At 43.1% G+C, this 18,839-nt stretch overlaps 1 protein-coding gene across 3 annotated transcripts in view; it reads right to left on the minus strand.

Annotated features, from left to right (window-relative positions):
• cdh19 (cadherin 19, type 2) overlaps positions 1 to 18,839 on the minus strand; it is a 49,105-nt gene that overhangs the window by 20,532 nt on the left and 9,734 nt on the right. For all 3 annotated transcript variants that reach the window (XM_061713462.1, XM_061713463.1, XM_061713464.1), the window contains exons 2-6: positions 16,639 to 17,008; positions 16,242 to 16,536; positions 13,255 to 13,374; positions 2,694 to 2,861; positions 1,563 to 1,753 (exon numbers count right to left, since the gene is read on the minus strand). In XM_061713462.1, the coding sequence (XP_061569446.1) occupies positions 1,563 to 1,753; positions 2,694 to 2,861; positions 13,255 to 13,374; positions 16,242 to 16,536; positions 16,639 to 16,866 (1,002 nt within the window). In that variant the 5' untranslated portion in view covers positions 16,867 to 17,008. The remainder of the gene's footprint in view (positions 1 to 1,562; positions 1,754 to 2,693; positions 2,862 to 13,254; positions 13,375 to 16,241; positions 16,537 to 16,638; positions 17,009 to 18,839) is intronic.

An 18,839-nucleotide genomic window follows, 5' to 3' on the forward strand; every position in this document is an offset into this window, starting at 1 on the left:
ACATTTCTAACCTTCCCGCAGGCGGCCATGTAACAAGTGCAAAGGAGATTCAAGTCACTTTGCTTGTTGCATGTTAAACGTACTGTAGTCATTGAGTCACCGCTAGAACATTTCCAAAGTACATGATCTAAGGACGATGTACGAAAATGATGACTGTTTCTGTGCGTGACGGCATCAGCCTAATGAGACACCCCGTTTCTTTTCCCTCTTTGATATAAAGAGTTGCCAGCGGACAGTACCAACAGACTCAGAAGAAACAGCCTCTGGACACTAGTGGATATGCATGAAGCCAATCAAAGAAATGGGGCATGTGACATAAACAGAAACAACCAGGCTGATATGAACACGAGACATCTAAAATATTGTGGAGTAGGAATGGCAGTAAATGTTGTCATTTGAGTCTGTGGTTGTCTTGGTGTTGGAGGCTCATGGAAGCTCCTGCAGGAGTCAACACATAAAGCCCACCCCCACCCTGTTGCAAAGTACCTATAGCTTGCCAGGCTAAGTAGATCCAACTTTAGCAGCAACATCTTGAAATAGCCATGTCCTTTATTGGTCTCTAACATCTTTATGGAGGAATTTCGGCCCATTCGTCTTTACAACAGTCAGTTCACTGAGGTCTCAAGGCGTCCACTTAGGCCCAGCTCTTGTAACATCCTTCTGCAGGTTTTAATTTCCTTGAGATCTGGGTTATGACTCAGCCATTGCAAAACCTTTTTTTATTTTCCTGCCACTCTCAAGCAATCGTTGTACTTTGGGTCGTGTGTGTTTTATTTTTTAGGCTGTTGTTACAGAGTGTATAAGGTATACAGATGCAGATGTAATGCTCCTTTAGTTGTTGTAGTAGAAGAATGTGCTATATATATATATATATATATATATATTTTTTTTTTTTTTTTTTTGTTTTTTTGGAAACTCTGCTAGTCAGTTAATGTAAGATGTTAAAGAAATCCTCCTGCTTTCTTGTTTTATGCTAATGCTGCTGTGGTTGTGTCTGTGAGCTATGTGCTTACAGCAGTAACTCATGCATAAGACTATCAGCCTCTGGTGTACATGTGTTTCACTGATTTGTTTAACTGCAGTTTCAGATGTAAATCTTTTATGTTAATAAAAGCAAAATATAAGATGGTATGTTTCCCCATCGTGTTTCACAACATAATTTCTCAACCACTTATGGATTTCTGGCCGTAAAATGTTCAAGTTGAAAAAAGAGGTGTAGATGCAGAACATACTGCATTCCTCCCGTGGGCTCACCACCACCATGTGGAGCTCTAAGGGGTCGGATGCAGCAGTCCAAGGTGTTTGACTTGATGTGCTGACCCCAAACTTGCTCATGAGTGCGCTGCACACCCCTCTTGGGTGATATTTTGGGCCAATCAGAAGAATGACCTGAGGCAGACCCAGGACATCCTGGAGGCATATTTCTTGGCTGACCTGGGCATCACCTTAGTGTCCTCCAGGAAGAGATGAAGGAAGTAGCTGAGGGGAAGGTTGGGCTGCTGCCCCGCCATGACCTGAACTTGGATAAGTTAATGGATGAATAGATGGACATATGGATTCACCTTGGCGAGCAGAACCACTCCTTCCTGCGTCACCGGGTCAGTGTTGATGATAACAATGGAGCTTTTTTCCAGGTCATCCTCCAAGCTGTAAGTCATTTTGGCATGAACGCCCACGTCCCCATCCACTGCCATAATCCGGCCCACGGTGGTGCCCACGGGTGCATTCTCAGGGACGGCAAAGTTATAGAGATCTGAAAAGAATCAGGAGTGGTTTTATGCATTTTTCACACTGTCCACACAAACTGGGGTATCACAAACGGATGCAAAATCGTTCGAAGAAAAGCAACAAATAGAAAAGTTTCTCCACAAGTTGTTAATGGCTGGTCAAGTGAGTTTGCTGCTGGTAAAAGTGATAAGGAGGGAGAACATTGTGATGGAGGGTCAATTTGTGTGAGTCACAGATAACTTGTGTCGCCCACACATAATCCCAGCCTCTAACTCTAATAGGAAGATGAGAAGATGTGATTGTGTCTTTTAGCAGCTCCTGGATGGCTGCCACCACTGGGAGGACCTTAACGAGTGGACAACCGCTCCCCAAGAAATACACCTGCTGATAATAATTCGCAATTATGTGACGAAGCACAAGGTATAGTTCAAAGTGAAGTGTGGTCATCCAATATTTATAGGAACTTTTGACTGAACATAGAATCGGTGGGATACGCTGGCACCTGCAACGAGTGTGACATTAATAGTTAAAAGCTTCATCCTTGCTGTCTTACTCTGGCAGAATTGATTTCCTCCCACTGCATTCGTTTAGTGAGGTTTATCGTGGAGAAGGCTCGGTTTGTTTCCAAAGGTCACGACAAATGTCCTTTCATGTGTGAATGATTAAAATCATCCAGCATGTGGCACATGTATGCGTGCACACTTGGATGAGCATGGCGTCCCCATCCCTTCTCCCGTCTCTTTCACTTCCACTCTCATTTTTCCAGTGTCTTCTTTTAATTTTGGCTGCCGGGTGAATAACACAAACCACCCACCCGCAGCCGGGGAAGCATGATCAAATAAATACCTTGTAGGTATTATATTAAACTCGTCCTCAAAGTCTGCAACGCTTTGTACTCTTTCATTGATTCCCGGAGTGTGTGTGGCTGAGCGTTTGCATCGCTGTGAGTCATGTAAGTGACTCACGGTGCTGGAATATGGGTCCGTTGTCGTTGACATCCGTCAGGCTGACGGTAACTGTGGTGGAGGAGGAGTAACCGCCGCTGAGGCCCAGCATATCCTTCACCTGCACCACCACCAGGTACTCCTCTTTGGCTTCACGGTCCATGTTCGCCCAGGATGTGACAATAATCCCTGTAGGTGGAGAGGACACACAATAACAATGTTGTATTTTGTTCCTATCAGGTTAAAAGTGCTTTGAAAGAAGTTATCATTGATTAACTGATTGTATTTGATTTTGGTTGGATATCCTTTTTATATTTGTGTATTTTTAACCTTTTGCCACAATGTTTGAATGTATTTTTATAGTTTTTACCATCTTTGAATCTTGTTTTGATTCTGTAAAAGCACTTTGAGCTGCACAAGTGTTTAAAAGGGGCTTCAGAAATGAAGTGGATGATAAAGTGAAAGTCTTTAAAACCAACCCAGTATGTTCAGGTGGATTTTAACAAACATCAAGGCTTTAAACTTGAACAGCTCGAAGATAATTGTTAAGTGGATTTCTGATGACATGATGTGTCCTCTGTCTGTCCGTACTGGAGGAAAATTAGATCAACCCAATAAACATGTTCCAGTTTTGCCTTTTAACTCATAATTACAAAATAAATCATCCAATCTTCTAAGGACTTTGTTTGTTTGTTGTTTGTTTTAACGCTATTAAAAGTTTGAATATAAAGCCAGCTAACTGCTGCATTTGTAAAGGATCGGACATGTTTTGGGGTTTGCACTGTTACGTAATCAGGATTGTAATGAAATGAGATTACAAAAATCAGTCAGCAGAATTAGACCAAATCAAATTGGAGTAATGTGATTAACATCTATTAATAGGATTACATTGGCATTACCAATGATTAATTGATGATTAACTGGATTTACTTGTTCCCCCTTTTTAGATCATCATCAAAGGAATATTTATAGAGCTAATGAACCAAAATCAAAGCAGACACATTGGCAAGGCCACTCTCCGAAACAGTTTTCTGTAAAAGTGGACTTATTATTGTTTTTTGTTCATAAATTCTTTATGCATTTTTCCTTTTGCTTTGATATTTTGATTGCAATTAGGTCGTCTTAATGTTGTTAATCTTTTAAAAAAATTTTAAATCTATTTTGTTACAAGGCCTTTTGTTTTTCTCTGTGAAGCACCGTTGAACGTTTACTCAAAGTACTGCATAAATAAAAGGCGTGTTATCGTTACCTTTACATATTAATGACTAATAATTTAATGATCATCCTTTGACTTCTTTCTCAGCAGCGGTTGCAGTAATCGCAATGATTTGTCACAGATTCAAGATGTTTCTGTCCATCTTGTTCAATGTTAAAGATCTTGTTGCTTTGAAGAGTAGTCTCATAGGATGAGAGACGAAGAGTTACGAGAACTACTTTTAATTGAAGAACCCCATTTTCTTGGAAACACTGACCCCCTGCAACCCTACCTTATTTACAAATTCAATGATTCGATTTTCTTTTACGCAAAAGTGGAAACACAACTACAGTCAAGGTGAGTTATCAGTGTCAGTTTTGATTTAGGTCTACTACAGACAGTATATGATATATGTGTAGGAGAGATACACTGTAGTTTTGTAGTTTTAACCTGAGTGTGTCCCTCTGTGGGCGTGGAGGTTAACGCTGTTTTCACCTGTTTTTTCAGTCTGATCTCTTGATCTGGTTTTTTTATTCTTCTATAGTTAGTTAGCCTTAGTTGCCTCTGCCATAACGTTGACTGTAGCTCTGTGAGTTAGTTCCATCATTGTCAATGTGTAACATAGTGCCATAAAACAAAAAGCAAAGGAGTCCAAAATGACTTTGGCCAGTTTTTACTGACCGTATGCATGGAAGACTGAAAGAACTAGACACTTTCCAAAGTAAGCATCTTTTACCTCGAATTTACCTGAAACTGATGTTTAAACATGACTGTAAGGTCCTTTGTGCTGCTTTTCTATGGAATGGGTTATCCTAGGCTACTACTACTACTACTGTCATTTAGCAGACACTTTTATCCAAAGCGACTTACATCTCAAAGAACAACACAAGCAAGACATCACTTAGGAGGGTATTTCAACTCAACACTTTCAATTTCAACTCCCGATTTTGATTAATTTTAGTCGATTTTGAGGTTATTGATGTGCTTAATACATTGGATTTACATTTCAGAATCAAAAGAACTAACCCTAACCCTAACCCTCTAAATGTGATGAGCGACAGGATGACTGGGCTAGGGTAGTGGAGCTACGGGTGAATGGCGTCCTGGACCTGCCTGCAGCTGATGCCCAGTATAACACCACGTGCTACAATGATTTTAGGAAGGTGCCTATTGACTCAAGTGCAAGTCTTAGTTATAAACCAGTTGATAGCTGCTTAGCTGCTGTCATTGACCACATGAATGCAAACAAGTCGGTGACCTGGACTGTGTCAGAGTTACACAATGTATATGAAGCTAATTCGGGGGACCTCTGCAGGAAGCAGATGCTATCCAACTTGTGTGATTATTATGGTGACACTGTAGTTGTACTGAGGGTTGAAGGGTGCCTGACTATTGTTGGCTTTAGACAGTGCGTTGGTAAGTCACTCAAACTAGTAAAACAAGCTGAAACCTCTAGTGATGATGATGATGTCACCAAGCTTGTTAAGAGAGTGCGGGCGGAGGTCCGGAATATTCCCTTGCCCCGTGAATATGACCTTGGCAGCTTCCGACATGACAAGGTCATACAAGACACAAGTCCAACCCTCCTCAAGCTTGTCTCCAGTCTCATGTCCAAGGAAGGAAAGGTGACTAAACCATCACTTACACTTGCTCAATGCATCCAGCAGCACATCAGTAGGAGCTGGAATCAGACAACTCTGGGGCTTGCTGTGAAACTCCACCATAAGCATGGTAGCTCAGACCTGGTTCAGAACCTAAATGAGCAAGGCATTGTCACTACCTATGAAGTCCTACGGTTCCGGAAGTCAGCTGCCAAATATGCTTCTGAGGACCCAGATATGTACCTGCGCGCAGTTGGCCTAGAGAAACGCATCGGCCCTATCCACAGTTTGGGTGATAATTTTGATCTTGTCGTCTTCACACCCAATGGTCGCCGCACGACTCATGCCATGGCCACTCAGTTTGTGCAGAATCCAGCAGGTATCCTGTTCACTGGAGGAGCCACTCCTGGTGGTGGAGTCATGTCACTAAAATTACCCCGTCCTTCGGCAGTTAATACGGCCCGAACCGTAACGTGCACCCAGGTGTGTTTTACATCAAAATGTGCTTCTCCATCCTGCCACTACACGCATTACTTTTCTCAGTCTGGACATGTTAATCTTGTGGCACATAGTTGGTTTGATGGGTTGCTGTAAAGCTCAGGAGGTAGAGAATGTGTTTGAGATGTTGCAGGACTGAGTTCAATTCTATGCAAAACTATCAGAAAATTAAGCCAAGGAATGCTCTGTCAAATATTAAATGTGAGAACTAGTCATTTTTTTTTATTTAAATAGGAGTACCTGCTTGTGTTGAGGTTCAGTGCCCTCTTCAACATGTTCTTTAACATGTTGAACATTTTGAAAGCTTGAAACAAAGGACAAAAGATAAAAAGTTTTCAGTGCAGTTAAACTTGGAACAAAGAGGCTTTTAATGCAGAGGTTATTGGACCAAACCTTACACCTGAACCACTTTTAAAATGACGTCCTTCTACTGACGATTGAAAACTGGCCAGGAAGCCTGGGAAAGAGGCAAGATTGTGGGGCCTCATGAAGAGACTGTGAGTTCAATTTCCGCCAGAGGTCTTCAGCCCGTTGACTTTAAGTAGCACAAATCCACTTTTAGAGTTCAACACACAAAATGAAAAGATAAATGCACTAAGAGAGATGACTTCCCCCAAGGTTACTGGTGGTGTGGAAGGTTTGCTCAGGGCTCTAAGGTGCCAATGAAATGGTGGTGCATGCTGGTTCAAACCATCCTCAGTATCTTGAGGCATCAGACCTTATAATAGGATCACTTTTTAAATTATGTCCTTCAACTGAGGACTGAAAACTGGCCAGGAAGCCTGCAAAGGAGGCAAGTATGTTGTGCACCATGGAAGAGTGCAGCACGTTGTTTAAGAGACTGTGAGTTCAATTCCAGCCGCACTTCTTCATCCAGTTGTCTTTAAGTAGAACTAAATCCACTTATAGAGTTCAACACTCAAAATGAAAAGATAAATGCACTATGAGAGATGTCTTCCCCCAAGGATACTGGTGGTGTGGAGGGTTTGCTCAGGGCTCTAAGGTGCCAATGAAATGGTGGTGCATGCTGGTTCAAACCCACACTATCTGTAGAGGTAGAGGCATCAGACCTTATACCTGGACCACTTTTAAAATGCTGTCCTTCTACTGACGATTGAAAACTGGCCAGGAAGCCTGGGAAAGAGGCAATAATGTGGGGCCTCATGGTAAAGAGTTGCACATTGTTAAAGAGACTGTGAGTTCAATTCCTGCCAGAGGTCTTCAGCCCGTTGACTTTAAGTAGCACAAAATCCACTTTTAGAGTTCAACGCTAAAAATGAAAAGATAAATGCACTAAGAGAGATGTCTTCCCCCAAGGATACTGGTGGTGTGGAGGGTTTGCTCATGGCTATGAGGTGCCAATGAAAGGGTGGTGCATGCTGGTTCAAACCCTCCCCATCCTCAGTATCTGGAGGGGTAGAGGGATCAGGGAGGATGAGAGGTTAGGAGTGCAAGGGGGTCAGGTAGGATGAGGAGGGGTCAGGTAGGATGAGGTGGGGTCAGGTAGGATGAGGTGGGGTCAGGTAGGATGATGAGGGGTCAGGTAGGATGAGGAGGGCTTGGGGGTCAGGTAGGATGAGGACGGCTAGGGGAGTCAGGTAGGATGAGGAGGGGTCAGGTAGGATGAGGAGGGGTCAGGTAGGATGATGACAGCTAGGGGGGTCAGGTAGGATGAGGAGGGGTCAGGTAGGATGAGGAGGGGTCAGGTAGGATGATGACAGCTAGGGGGGTCAGGTAGGATGAGGAGGGGTCAGGTAGAATGAGGAGGGGTCAGGTAGGATGAGGAGGGGTCAGGTAGGATGAGGAGGGGTCAGGTAGGATGATGACAGCTAGGGGGGTCAGGTAGGATGAGGAGGGGTCAGGTAGGATGAGGAGGGGTCAGGTAGGATGAGGAGGGGTCAGGTAGGATGAGGAGGGGTCAGGTAGGATGAGGAGGGCAGGAGGACTAGACAAGAAAGGCAAGGGGGATCAGGGTGTAAGAGCTTGGGGGGGTCAGGAAAGTTGAGGGATCAGGTAAGAAAGTAAGGAGGAGGGGGTCGGGTAGGATGAGGAGGGGGTCGGGTAGGATGAGGAGGGGGTCGGGTAGGATGAGGAGGGGTCAGGTAGGATGAGGAGGGGTCAGGTAGGATGAGGAGGGCTAGGGGGGTCAGGTAGGATGAGGATGAGGAGGGGTCAGGTAGGATTAGGATGAGGAGGGGTCAGGTAGGATGAGGAGGGCTAGGGGGGTCAGGTAGGATGAGGATGAGGAGGGGTCAGGTAGGATGAGGAGGGGTCAGGTAGGATGAGGAGGGCAGGAGGACTAGACGAGAAAGGCAAGGGGGATCAGGGTGTAAGAGCTTGGGGGGGTCAGGAAAGTTGAGGGATCAGGTAAGAAAGTAAGGAGGAGGGGGTCGGGTAGGATGAGGAGGGGGTCGGGTAGGATGAGGACAGCTTGGGGGGGGTCAGGAAAGTTGAGGTAGGAGGGATCAGGTAAGAAAGTAATTACCCTTTTTCAAACCTTTGATTTGTAAAAGGCCCTATCACCTGATCCACCTAGGCCTCCCACCATTTCTTCTTACCTGATCCTCCCAGCACTCCTACCTAGCCTAGTATCTACCCCTCCAGATACTGAAGAAGGGGAGGGTTTGAACCAGTTTGAACCCTTCTTGCCTCATGCCCCCTCTTACACCTCATCCTTCCTGGCCCCCCTCGCCCTTCTCCTACCTAACCCCCCAAGCCCTTCTCAACCTTCCTGATACCACCAAGCCCTCCTCTATACTCATACCCCTGGCCCTTCAGCTGTCCTCTTACTCCCTAGCCCTCCTCATAGCCCCTAGCCCTCACGCCCTCTCCTCCTACCTGACCCCCCTTAACCTTCTCATCCTACCCTATCCCCCAGGCGCTCCTGCCTTCTCATCCTCCCTGATCCCTCTACCCCTCCAGATACTGAGGATGGGGAGGGTTTGAACCAGCATGCACCAACCTTTCATTGGCACCTTAAAGCCGTGAGCAAACCCTCCACACCACCAGTATCCTTGGGGGGAAGACATCTCTCTTAGTGCATTTATCTTTTCATTTTTAGCGTTGAACTCTAAAAGTGGATTTTGTGCTACTTAAAGTCAACGGGCTGAAGACCTCTGGCGGGAATTGAACTCACAGTCTCTTTAACAATGTACAGCTCTTTACCATGATGCCCCACATTCTTGCCTCTTTCCCAGGCTTCCTGGCCAGTTTTCAATCGTCAGTAGAAGGACGTCATTTTAAAAGTGGTCCAGGTATAAGGTCAGATGCCTCTACCTCACCAGATTGTGAGGATGGGGAGGGTTTGAACCAGCATGCACCACCCTTTCATTGGCACCTTAGAGCCTTGAGCAATCCCTCCACACCACCAGTATCCTTGGGGGAAGACATCTCTCATAGTGCATTTATCTTTTCATTTTGAGTGTTGAACTCTAAAAGTGGATTTTGATCTACTTAAAGACAACTGGAGGAAGAAGTCTGGTGGGAATTGAACTCACAGTCTGTTTAACAATGTGCAGCACTCTTCCATGCACAACCAGATGTGTCAAGTAACAAAGTACAAATACTTTGTTACCTTACTTAAGTAGAAATAAGGTTTGAACACAAGCGCTGCAGTGGAAAGCCTCTTTGCATCCAGTTGAGCTACTGAAGAGTACTTTGATATGAGGTTTCAAAATAGTCTATCACAGGGCTCTTCAAGTCCGGTCCTCGAGGGATCAGGTAGGATGAGAGGACAGGAGGGGTAGAGGGATCAGAAGGGTCCTGCATGGTTTAGGTGTTATCTTGCATCAACACACCTGATTCTAATCAATGGTCATCACCAGAAGTGTCAAGTAACAAAGTACAAATACTTTGTTATCTTACTTAAGTAGAAATTTTGGTTATCTATACTTCACTGGAGTAATTATTTTTCAGACGACTTTTTACTTTTACTCCTTACATTTTCACGCAATTATCTGTACTTTTTACTCCTTACATTTTAAAAACAGCCTTGTTACTCTATTTCATTTCGGCCTTTAAAAAACACTATCCAGTTGAATTGCTCCATCCGGATAGAGTGAATTTGGTTGTGGTTGTTTCAGATGTTCTTGTCCAGTTTTGTTCTTACATCCGTTCTCTCAGATTCCCGCAACTAAACTTGGATGTACATTCCAATAAAGGTTAGGATAAATGATAACATGCCTCTGAAGTAGCTCGGCAGTAGCTCAGGTGGTAGAGCGGGTCGTCCAATGATCCAAAGGTCGGCGGTTCGAATCCCGCTCTGTCCCAGTTTGCTGTCGTAGTGTCCTTGGGCACCTTACGCCTCGTGGGAATGTGTGTGAATGTTGGTGGTGGTCGGAGGGGCTGTTAGGCGCGATATGGCAGCCACGCTTCCGTCAGTTTGCCCCAGGCTACAAACGTAGCTTACCACCACCAGAGAGAATGTGTATGGATGAATAATGATTTCTGTAAAGCGCTCTGGGTGCCTTGAAGGGTGCTATATAAATCCAAGTCATCATCAAGTTTGACTTTTTGCACCATTACAATACTTATATTGTTACTTTTTACTTATTACTAAGATGCATTCATTTTCCATGGCTTTTGTCCTTAATGACTTTTTCCCCCTTACATTACTTTTACTTTTATACTTTAGGTAGTTTTGAAACGAGTACTTTTATACTTTTACTTGAGTAAAAAACTTGAGTTGATACTTCAACTTCTACAGGAGTATTTTTAAACTCTAGTATCTATACTTCTACCTGAGTAATGAAGGTGAATACTTTTGACACCTCTGGTCATCAACAACTTGTCATCGAGGTCTACACAACTCCATTAGTGACAGTTTACAGCCAGTGGAGGCTCAAACTGTTGAACTTGTTTTTGCTGCCGGTAAAACTATGACCACAAAATAACGTTTATGCATGCGTAATCAAAATCTATGACTCTGTTTCTGGAATTGACGCCTTTTGAAAAAAAATGTGCTTCCATACCTGTGACCCAAATGAGAATAAGTATGTATGGATGGATACACATAAAGTTTGACATAAAGAGTCGTGGGTGGTGTGATCTGACTTGGTATTGAGTCCTTGACCTTCATTGGCCTGAATTAGCCCCGACCCTTCTTCTGATTGGTTGATATCTGATAGTTCCTACTTTCTGCCATAACTTTTGAATGGTTTGATATAGAGAGTCATGGCTAGTGTCATCCGCTAAATGTCCAGGGGCCTCATCTATAAAGCTTGCTTGCGCAGAAAAAGCGCCTGAAAGTTGCGGAAGCCGCCATCTACGCAAAGCCTCGGATCTAAAAAGAAAAAACTAACCGAAAAATCTGCGGATCCCTACGGCAACCCTCACCCTCCCGTAAGAATCTACTTAAGACATGGGGAACTGGCGACGCATGCGGTGAGGTGGTGAAATGCAGCCAGATACATGTCATACTCCCAGTGACTGCGTCCACATGCACTCAACAACCACTTTAAAACGCGAAGATTGGCAATAACACGAATGTGGACTGCATGTAAACATAGTCAATGTCATCACATATCAGACTTACAGATCCATTTACACCCAAGCCGGCACCATCATAGATCCATGTGTTCCACGAGTAAGTCATTACGCAGGCATTTGCAGGACGTACATATATCATACTCCCATCCTCAAATGAGTGGTTAATAGCAGCGGTCTAATCATCTAATGATCAATCGTGACAAGGTGTGTGAAAACCGTGTCTAATTGCTGTGTAAGAATATAAAATGCACTGTGACAGCCGTGCGTAATGCTGCACAATGTATGCGCTGGCACTACTCGAGGACCACGGAAATGGTTGGATCAGGATGGAGAGACAATTCAGAGATCATGCAGATTTCCTGGCCCATGATGATGACTGGCTAATAAGCCGATTTAGATTCCCAAGAGCAGTGCTCTTGGATCTATGTGCTGAATTGGGACCAGCTTTAGAGAGACCGACCCGCCGGAATCGCGCCATCCCGGTGCACCTGCAGGTGCTGACGACTCTCGGATTTTAATCAGAAAGTGTTCTGATTAAAATAAGGTTGGACTATATAACAATTGCGTTCATAAGGATAAAGTTTTAAACAAAATAAAAATTAAAGAAATAGTCTCTTCTCCCCGTGTGTATCTGCCTGTCATGCCGGGTGCGCGCATGTTGTGTTTACTTTTAAGCCTGAATTATGGTTCTGCGTTACACCAACGCAGAGCCTACGCCGTAGGGTACGGCGTATGGTGCACGTCCCCGCGTACCCTACGCCGTAGGCTCTGCGTTGGTGTAACGCGGAACCATAAATCAGCCCTGAGCAGCTCTGAGGGGAGGAGGGGGAGCGGGGCTCCGCTCCCGTCTTCGCATCGCTTTCGCACAGACAGTCTTGAGGATTTGCAATCACAGGCTGAGCCTACCTAATCGATTCCTGCTGGAGAAATGACAGACTTGCCAGCAGACATTTGCAGAATAACCCATTTCAGTGTCATTTACGTGGCAAAATCAGAGATGGCCACTGCGTCTAGCCAATGTTGGATTAGTAGAAGATGCTGACTGCTCAGTTAAGCTTCGTAAACAAAGGTTAGGACTGAAAATGAAAGGATGACTTGTCGTTGGACAAGCCGGCTGCAGGTCAGAGCCCCTGATTATAATTAAATGTAATGCTTCATATCATTTTAACTCATGTGGTACAAAAAAGTACTTTTTGATGTATTCATAAAATACGAAATGCATAAATTCCCAGCTTTTTAATGCAACTGGAGACAATACTGTAACTGCAAGACGACTGCAACAAATACTGAATAAGATTATTTCATCATCACAAATAATGAAACTAAGTTACAGTAGGAAAGCTTAGACGAAGCGTGATTAACGTTTCCTCCTGGTATCTTAATGCTCGAGCTAAACACCACAACTTGCAGCGGTTTGGAGTCGAGCTCCGCCGGCTCCTGCCTGAGAGAATTAACAATAGGCTCCTTATAAAGACCGAGCTGGCCTTTTACATATTGCATTCATTTGCATTTAAAAATGTTTTTCAACGTCAGTGATGCCCTCCTGAGCCATTTAAAGTTCAGGCCAGCAACGTGTGTAGGAAGTGCTGCAACCGACCTCTGTATTACACAAGAGATCAGTGTGCATGTCCACTCATGGGCATCCGTTCAATTAATTTGTTGCGAATATACTGGAAAAAGTAGCAAAACCTGTCAACAGTTGTTAGGAGAAAAGATTAAAAAGAAAACATTATATTTTGTGTATTAGAGCAGCAGTTTAGAGTCTTTATGGACTGAATGAAAGGATAGTGCGAGTATGTACCTGTCTTGGGCTCTACAGAGAAGTAGGGCTCCCCCGTCAGGATGGAGTAGATGAGCTTAGCGTTGCTCCCGAACATGGGATCATCCGCATCTGTGGCTGTCACCTGGGCCACGGTGGTCCCTGTTGGGGGGGAGCAGATTGCACAGTCAGAATGCGCTCGGGCTGCAGTCCTGGTCGACGGGGAAATAAAGTGATTATGCCACAGTCCCGCAGGGTCCGTCTGACTGACTCAGGGGAGAGCAGTGGAAATAGAAAAGTGGGGAGAAGGAGGGATGTTGACAAAGGGGAGACGGGGGTTGGGAGATGCGTTGGCCTTTCACAACTCTGCGCAGGTGTGCGTGACAACCTCTCTAGCCCTATAGCTACATCTCACTGTCCACCTGCTCCTCGTTTTCTCTCCTTGATTCAGTGTACCTCTCTATCTTTCGCACAACTCTTTTCTCCATGGAACGTATCCTTGCCTTCACCTTTCTGCAGTGTTTGTCTCCTCCTAATACCTCTTCTCAATCTTATTCTTTTTTCCCAGAGAGCTCTCCATCTTTCGCGCGGTGGCAGGGATTTACAGTACAACAGTTTTTTTTCTCTTTCTTTTTCAATTTTTCAATGCCCTCCCTCCAACCTTCCCCATCTCACTTTCACTTTCTCAGTCAAATACATCATGATTTATTATGAGTGAGATATTATGCTGCAAAAGCAGATTACATAGAAATTGAAATGGTAATGTGTTTGGTATGAAAGGGCAGTGGTTATAATATTATTTAAGAGATTTATCCACAAAGGCATCTGAGGCTCGATACAGAGTCCAATACTTTTGACTTCCTGAATGGGGACAGATGACAGACACTCATATAACCTTTTGTTTAATATCTTTAGCTCAGATTTAATATAAGAGAACTTATTTTTGTCAAGGAAGCACATTTATTTTATTTAGAAAGGTTGGATCAAACTCATTACACCAGGTACCACCAGTAAACGGGGAATGCAATGTTTTGCTGCAAAACTAATGGTTTGGGGCTTTGGTCAACTTTTCTTCTTCTCCTTTGTGGACATAAAAACAAATACCCTAAAAGATATAGGGAAAATAATCCTTGATGTCAAAACCCACAAGCATCATTAACCAGTCATTCCTTTTCACTTTGCAAAAATTCTTCCTGTGAAATGGGCCTGGCGTCGGCCCCATCCACCGGTGCTGAATGTACTGCAACAAGGCGGAGGAGGGCTCTATCCAATGATAAAGATGAAAGAAAAATAAAGATGGCAAACCCATGCTGTTGATGTGGACTGATTATTCTAAATAAAAAAAGTCTCAACTCCGTTCTGCGTGACCATGACATTGTGATGTCCGTAAGGCTCCCTCTCACTCGCTGCATCCCTTTCCAAGGGGACCCAAGTTTCTTTCCCATAAATACATAAATATAAACAATACATTTAACCAGATAACGGTAGCAGATGAAAGAACCCCTGAAGAAACTCCTACCGACTTCCACCCTGACTGGATGACTAACTCAGCTTTTTGACAATCTCCCTGGACATACTACCTTCCCAAGATGCTTTGGATATTGTTGAGCACACCTATTCATAGAAAACAAATGGGATCTATGAATTGCAAATGATTCGACACTTATACCAGCTGTAACTTTACATATTGATGATGAAGATAATTTGGATGGCTGTCCAGCCTAGACACTTCCTGCACACGCTAAAAAAAAGAAACAAATGGGGTGCACAATAAAATAAACTAATTGTATGTCTATTTCACAATTTATAAGATTGCGCATGCCACACAATACTGAGTGGATACTGAGAAAAGTATCCTGTAGAACAATGGTTCCTAGAGTGGGTAAAAATGAAGAGAAGCTGTCCATCTGGCAGTGAGAAACGAAAGGGAAAAAAACAAGAGGAGTAAAAAAAAGCTTCAAGAAAGTGGTAAGTAGTACCGATGATACATAATCTAATTTAGCTCAGAGCAGCTGAGTCTGTTCTGCTAATGTTGGGTGCCACAGTATAGACACCTGTAATCAACTTGTTTACTCAGCTAGCAGGCTGAAAATAAAATAGCTGTCTTGGATGAAACTCGTTCTTCAGCTATCAAATCAAAGCTGAGTCCAGTTAAACTTAACTGTCAAGCTGAGAGTCATTGGCAAGGAATTTAGAAAATGTACTGCTAAGGTGCATGGATGGAAATAATTGTGTGTTGCGTGCCAGTGGTGTTTATATTTAATTTTGAAACAATACAAATGTGTACTATATATATAAAAATAAGTGTTAGTGTCAAATAATTAACAATATGAGATTGATTAATTAGTTAGAGGGAAAAAAAATGTTCCTACAGTATAAACCAAAGGGAGGGGCCGGGCAGAAAATGTTTTCTGAGTATTCTTCCTGTAAACCTTTCATTTCAATCATTTGTTTATTAAGGGAGCCATATTTTGGCCTTAAGTCATATTGAGATATCTGCCACGTTTTTGTCAAAACAGCACAGGGCTAAAGAACTAAAAGCTCCCTTTTCATCCATGTCCTTTCAGCTGGTTTGAGGGGCCAGGGTTACCATCCTAACTCCACTCCACTCCGTCTTGTATAGGTTGTGGCTTTGAAATCATCACAGTTTTGTGCTGACCATTCCAACTGTTGAACAAAACTGGGTGGAGATAAAGATGAAAAAACAGATCTGGGTCTGTGAAGTCACTGAACCACGCCTATGTGACCAGCTCACTGAATTACACTTTTCATGGGCCCCAACAGTGTTTAAAGGTTGTGTTATCAAAGTTTTTGTGGTCACTTTAAACACCACATTAATGCTCTTAAAGTGCAGAATACAACCCCTTTAAAATGTGCAGATTAATGCCCAGCTGGAAGAGAGAGAACAGTTTTTGAACAGTAAGGGGAATTTGGTAAACTGACCTTTTTTTAAATGTAGTGTATTATATTCTATCGCTTTATTTTCAGTAGTTAAAGGAAAGGTTTGTCTTCATTACGCTTATACATACCAACTGGACACATTTCGGGGATGCTGGACACATACGGCTCGTTCTGGAACTGGGGGACGTTGTCATTGATGTCCTGGACCTGGATTATGAACTCTGACTGGGGCTCCTCTGGTTCATTGGTCTTCCTGTTTATCGCCTGAGCTTGAAGGGTGTAGAATGCTTTTTCCTCACGGTCGAGTTTCTTCAGTGCACGGATTTCACCAGAATACTCATCGATCTCAAACACGTCTCCAGCTCCTTCTCCTGATAACACGTACTTGATGGAAAACTCCCCGTGGTCATAGTTTGATTTGAGCTACAAAAAGAGGAAAAAAGGGAACAGAGGCACAAGAGGAGGGTTTTTGAACAGGAAGCAGCAGTATCAAGGACATGGCGGACATTCAGGGCAAAGCTTTACCTGGCCAATAACACGAGGAGTGGGGTCTTCCTCCGGGACGAACAGCTGTTTCCAGATCCAGCTTCTCTTCAGGCGACGGTGCAAGAGAGTAGAGCTTGGGGCCAGTTGTTGGGCTTCCAGACCTCGTGTGCCTCTCGTATCACTCAGCACCCCGCCGGGAGCCATCAAAAACACCATCAGCACAGCCAAAACACTTGGGGTGCTCATTTTTACAGTCCATGCGTGCATTTTCTCTGGTCAGTGCACAGTGGATGAAAGGTGTCACTGGTCCAGCTCTGCCAATTCTTCATTCACCAGCACAATAATTCATGATCTCGGCAGCGCTGAGTCCCATCTTGTTATGATGTTGTTTGTATGCATGTTCACAGCTCTGAAATAAAAGTTAACAATTCAATCAATGTGTGCAGTGAGTGATTTCTGGCAGGGCACGGATATTGAAAAGGAAATAGAATCTGCATTATTGTGTTAGTGCTGTAAAACAGAAAAAGAAGTATAACCACAGAAGTAATAAAATTAGAGTTTGGTGTATCAAATGAAATGTTAACAAATTGGAAGATATTTGCAAAGTGTAGCCGAGCAAAAGACACTCATATTCTATTCATGCGTGTCAGAACAACGTAGACTGTCTCCAGCTCTGAGCATAGCAGATAATCATAAATGATAAATACAAACTGAACAGTAAAACTTAGCACTGTTCAAGTTTTTATCTCTCAGAAAGTAAAAGATAAAACCTATAGCTTAAAGTTAATGAATAAAATGTTGAAATAACTACAGTTATAACACTTTCAGAGATCTCCAGTATAAATATATAATATAGCAAATATAGTACTTGGTAAACTGTAGATAACATTTAAAAAAACTGTTAAGTCAACGTTTAGTACTTTAACTTTTTAAAGTTAACATATGAAATAATGCACAGAAAATCCTCTTTTTAAAAAGAAAATATTATTATAGATTGAAATTAAAAGCACTCAATCTTCTCTTTTAAAGTTAATAAAGTTTTTGTATCATAATGAAAACACTGGATAATTTATCTGTTTAGTTATCTGTTTTTTTTTCCCATTAGCATTGTGAAAGTGGAGCAGAGGTTTCAGACTTTCATTTATCATATATCATCCAGCGTTACGGGGTTAAATATTATAGAATCCCAATTGTAAGTAGTTGTGACACTGTTCTCATGAGCTGATAAACCCACATTTTTATTCATTATAGATCATAGGAGGCATATCAAGTGTTAAATGAAGCGAAGCCTCTCGACAAAACTGCGGCGTACCTTCCTAGCCTTTTTTAACAACAGTCCATAAACGTACATCAGGACGAGCTGCTGGATCTCGGAGAGGGGAGGGTTATCCCTCTGATATAGGATTTAAGCAGTTCAACAGTCCTGCCTTGTTTTGGTCATTTTTTTTATTCTTCCACTTCATCTTGTGCAAAAGGTTTTCAATTGGTGAAAGGTCTGGAGTAGACGACCTGTTTTGCGACAAAGCCAAGATTTTCTAATAGATCCAGTATGTAGTTTAGCGTTATCGTGCTGAAAGACGCAAGACAATGTCTGGATCCGAGCAGACGTTGCTCTAAAAACTGCCAATTCTGTAAGAACCCCTCTTTGATTCCCAACTATGCCAATGTCCCAATTTTTTAAGAAGTGTTGATGCCACATGGAATGACTTTACCCTTTAATGCCAGATGTATTATATTTGATACATGAATTTCTGAGAACTTTGTAGCATCCACTTAATCAAAAGAGGACAAAAGAGTTTAATACAAACCAAAAAACTAAATAAAAGCATATGTAAATTTACCCAATGTATTAATAATGAGGAACATAATTATCCATCCATCCATTATCTATACCCACTTTATCCTTTTCAGGGTCACGGGGGTCTGCTGGAGCCTATCCCAGCTCATTTCAGGTGAGAGGCAGGGGTTACACCCTGGACAGGTCACCAGTCCATCGCAGGGCCACATAGAAACACACAAACCATGCTCACAACCACACTCACACTCACACCTACGGGCAATTTAGAATCACCAATTAACCTAATATGCATGTTTTTGGACTGTGGGAGGAAGCCGGAGTACCCACTCGGAGAAAACCCACTCAAGCACGGGGAGAACATGCAAACTCCACACAGAAAGGCCCCTGCTGGGCCTGGGAGTCGAACCGGGGACCTTCTTGCTGTGAGGCAACAGTGCTAACC

The sequence above is a fragment of the Cololabis saira genome, chromosome 22 (assembly GCF_033807715.1).
Source record: "Cololabis saira isolate AMF1-May2022 chromosome 22, fColSai1.1, whole genome shotgun sequence".
NCBI classification, from domain to species: Eukaryota; Metazoa; Chordata; class Actinopteri; order Beloniformes; family Belonidae; genus Cololabis; species Cololabis saira.